Raw genomic sequence first — 3,495 nt, 5'->3', positions numbered from 1 at the left:
ATGTCTCTGAGCGAATCTTTTCAAGTGGCAGCTATTATTGAAACATTACCGCCGACTTGGCGAGATTTCAAAAACTGTTTAAAACATATACACAAAGAGATGTCACTAGAGGATTTGATTGTTCACTTGTGGATTGAAGAGGATAATCATGGTTCTAAAAAGAAAAATAGGCATTGTCTCATGGAATCCAAGGCAAACATTGTGGAACATAAGCCAAAGTTCAATAATAAGAAAAGGAAACATCCCAGAGAGAGCTCCAACCAAGGTGTTAAAAGTGGGGACAGTCAAAATTTTAATGGCAAGTGCTTTGTGTGTGACAAAATAGGACATCGTGCCGAGGATTGTCACAAGAGGAGGACTCAAGAGAACTACAAGAAAAAACCCGCTCAAGCCAACTTAACTAAAAAAGTGAGTCTTTGTGCAGTGGTTTCACACTTGAATATATTTGGCGCTGTAACGCCCTCAAAATAATACATAAAACCCATCACTTTAGACATGCATTGATATAAAAGAAACCAACCATTTCTATTCATCAGAGTAATTCTTACAACTGTATTACATGTTAACAACAAAAGCAAATGCCCTATGGGCTTACAGCTTTCCAAGTCAACACCTAGTTACACAAAAGAAGAGTACTAACTCTATACAAAATAAGCCCTTGGCTTGATATACATGTAATACAAACAAAATAAACAAAAAGAGTCTTCAACTCTCATCATCATCCTAGCTATGTCCTTGGAGGTGGCATACTACCTGTACCTGAAAATAATGTCTCATAAAGGGTGAGCCAACGCCCAGTAGAGATATGCTAAACACAGTATGAGCAATAACTAAGACATTAGCAATTGATAAATGTTCAATTTTCATAAACCAATTCATAACCCATTTCCATTTCATGACCATTATGTTCATGTTTCATTTCAATTTCCATTTCTTATCAATTTCACAATTTACATCAACGGCTCAGAACCTGGCCAATCACTTATATGAGACAGTGACTCATATTAAACATTTCCCATTTTTTACAATAGATAAACATACTAGTTGTATCAACATCTCAACAGATAAGCATACAAGCTGTATCCACATTTCAACAGATATGCATATTAGTTATATCAACACTTCCAATGATAAGCATATGAGCTGTATCAACACTTCCAAAGATAAGCATATGAGCTATATCAACACATTTTCTGACAAGCATATGAGCTGTATCAGTGGAGTCCATCCCCTATCTCCTCCCAAACAACATCCGGTTTAGAGGTTCATCCTCTATCTTCCCCTAAACCGTGGAGTACATCCCCTATCTCCTCCCACACACACAACGTATATACACAAAGGTCATATACACAATCAATCAATACATAACGTTAATGTATTCTATCAACCGTCATACTCTATGACATATCCAATTGATTAGTTTTAGTTTGCCTAATCATCATGCATTGTCTACAACAATCAAAACTACCCTCCACCAGTAGCCCAAGCAATTATTTCTAAACAGATAATAAAAGCTCCAACAGATAAAATATCAATGTTTTCAAAAGTGAGCGATTAATAAATCTAACTCCACTAGTCAACCATATAATGAACTAATTTCATTATTTTCAACTCAATTCCATACAGTCACAATTTTCCCAAAATTAGGGTTTTCCACCCGATTTCCAAATATTGACCCAATGGTCTAAATATCAACAACCAATAACGATATCATTATTTTGAACCCACAACACACATTTTTGACTCAAAATAACAAATCCTCTTTTAACATTTTGAAACCCTAAGTCCCAAAATTAACCCAACCTCAACACTTTATCAAAACAATCAAAAATCTATGTCAAAGACCATAAGAGTGAGTAGGAATCCCTTCCTCAAATTCGAAGCTCAAGGAAAGAAGGTGAAGAAACTCAACATACTCCAAAACTCAATATACTCGGATCAAAACGTAGCCCTCGACGATCAACCCAACTCTTAAAAAAACCAAAGGGAAAGGAAGCACTCTAACTAGATCAAACCCTAGAGAGAAGGGAGTTTCTAGAGAGAGGAACTCTCAAAATGTCTTTTTAGAAAGTAAGAGAGAGAGAGAGAATGTAAAAAGTGATTTTAAAATGCCCAGCTACCAACTGATAAACGACATTCCCGCTCGAGCGGAGAACACAACGCTCGAGCGTCAAGAACAAAAAATTAGGTTCGCTCGAGTGCAAGAAGGCCCCCTTGAGCGCCAAAACACAAGAATAAAGCACATCCGCTCGAGCGCGAAAACCAGTCCGCTCGAGCGTAGATTTCCCCCTCCCAGAACTTACACCAAAAAGTACTACCCGCTCGAGCGCCAGAATACCCGCTCGAGCGCCACCGCTCGAGCGCAAAGAAACCTGCTCGAGCATGAAAAACATGCTTGCAGAAGTTCTGCAGAGCACCAAAATACAGGGAGCGTACAATCTCGGCTCGAGCGCAAGAAGACCCGCTCGAGCGGACCCGCTCGAGCGGACCTCTTAAAAACTGGGCAACAAGGAATTGAAACCAAAGCCCAACCAACCTGTAACAACTCTGCCCAATACATCCTAGAACCCGAACAAATGGAATTAAAAGATGACAACAAGATAGATACAACTACCAACTCCACGGAACTGAGTCCGGAATACAACAGAACAGTAAAGGGACAACCGGGATCGCTATAGGCGTCGTGTCTGAAGTCAATTTGGTGGATAACCCCAAAGCATGGTGGGTGGACACAGGCTCTACTTGCCACATTTGTTTCAAGAAAAAGATGTTCTCATCATATCATGCAGCAGAAGATGGAGAACAACTTTACATGGGGAAGTCTTTGACTTCCAAAGTTGAGGGACAAGGTAACATGGTGCTAAAGATGACGTCAGACAAAGAACTCACTCTCAAAGATGTGTTGCATGTACCAGATATTCAAAAGAACCTGGTTTCTGAGTCGTTGCTGAGCAAGAATAGGTTTAAATTAGTGTTTGAGTCTGCTAAGTTTCTACTTACCAAAAATGGAATGTATGTAGGAAAGGGGTACATGAGCGATGGACTCTTTAAACTTAATGTAATGATTGTTGTTCCAAAGTTTAATGAAATTAACACATCTTCTGCTTACTTTCTTGAGTCTTCTTGTGTGTGGCATTGAACATTAGGTCATATAAATTATGATACTTTATGAAGATTAATTTACCTAGATTAGTTGCCTAAATTTTAAATTGATTCAAGTCACAAATGTGAAGTGTGTGTTGAAGCAAAATTAACTAAAGCACCATTTCAAACAATTGAAATGGAAACTGAGCTATTGGACTTAGTCCATAGTGATATTTGTGATTTGAAATTTGTTCAAACTCAGGGTGGCAAAAAGTATTTCATTACTTTTATTGACATAGCACTAGATATTGCCATGTGTACTTGTTACGAAGCAAAGATGAAGCCTTGGAAAAATTCAATCAATATAAGAATGAGGTTGAATTACAACTAGGAAAAAAAATTAAGGCGTTA

General features: G+C 38.1%; 1 protein-coding gene across 1 annotated transcript; it reads left to right on the top strand.

Annotated features, from left to right (window-relative positions):
* Window positions 1–3,139, top strand: LOC145800488 (uncharacterized). The gene is made up of 2 exons (XM_082890175.1): window positions 1–298; window positions 2,736–3,139. Exons 1-2 carry the CDS (start codon window positions 1–3, stop codon window positions 3,137–3,139), a joined length of 702 nt encoding a protein of 233 aa, XP_082746301.1.
* Window positions 3,140–3,495: the final 356 nt, after the last annotated feature.

This window comes from Camellia sinensis, chromosome 10, assembly GCF_055761805.1.
Source record: "Camellia sinensis isolate YWXY chromosome 10, ASM5576180v1, whole genome shotgun sequence".
Lineage (NCBI taxonomy): Eukaryota > Viridiplantae > Streptophyta > Magnoliopsida > Ericales > Theaceae > Camellia > Camellia sinensis.
The sequence above is the reverse complement of the archived record's forward strand: the minus strand, read 5'-3'. Positions and strand labels throughout refer to the sequence as shown.

What these genes read in the sequence shown, in the direction of transcription:
- LOC145800488 (XM_082890175.1), top strand. Translation starts at nt 1, where the DNA reads ATGTCTCTGAGCGAATCTTTTCAAGTGGCAGCTATTATTGAAACATTA. An exon ending in GGACAGTCAAAATTTTAATG is followed by an intron (nt 299 to 2,735) that starts GCAAGTGCTTTG and finishes GGGTGGACACAG; the next exon opens with GCTCTACTTGCCACATTTGT.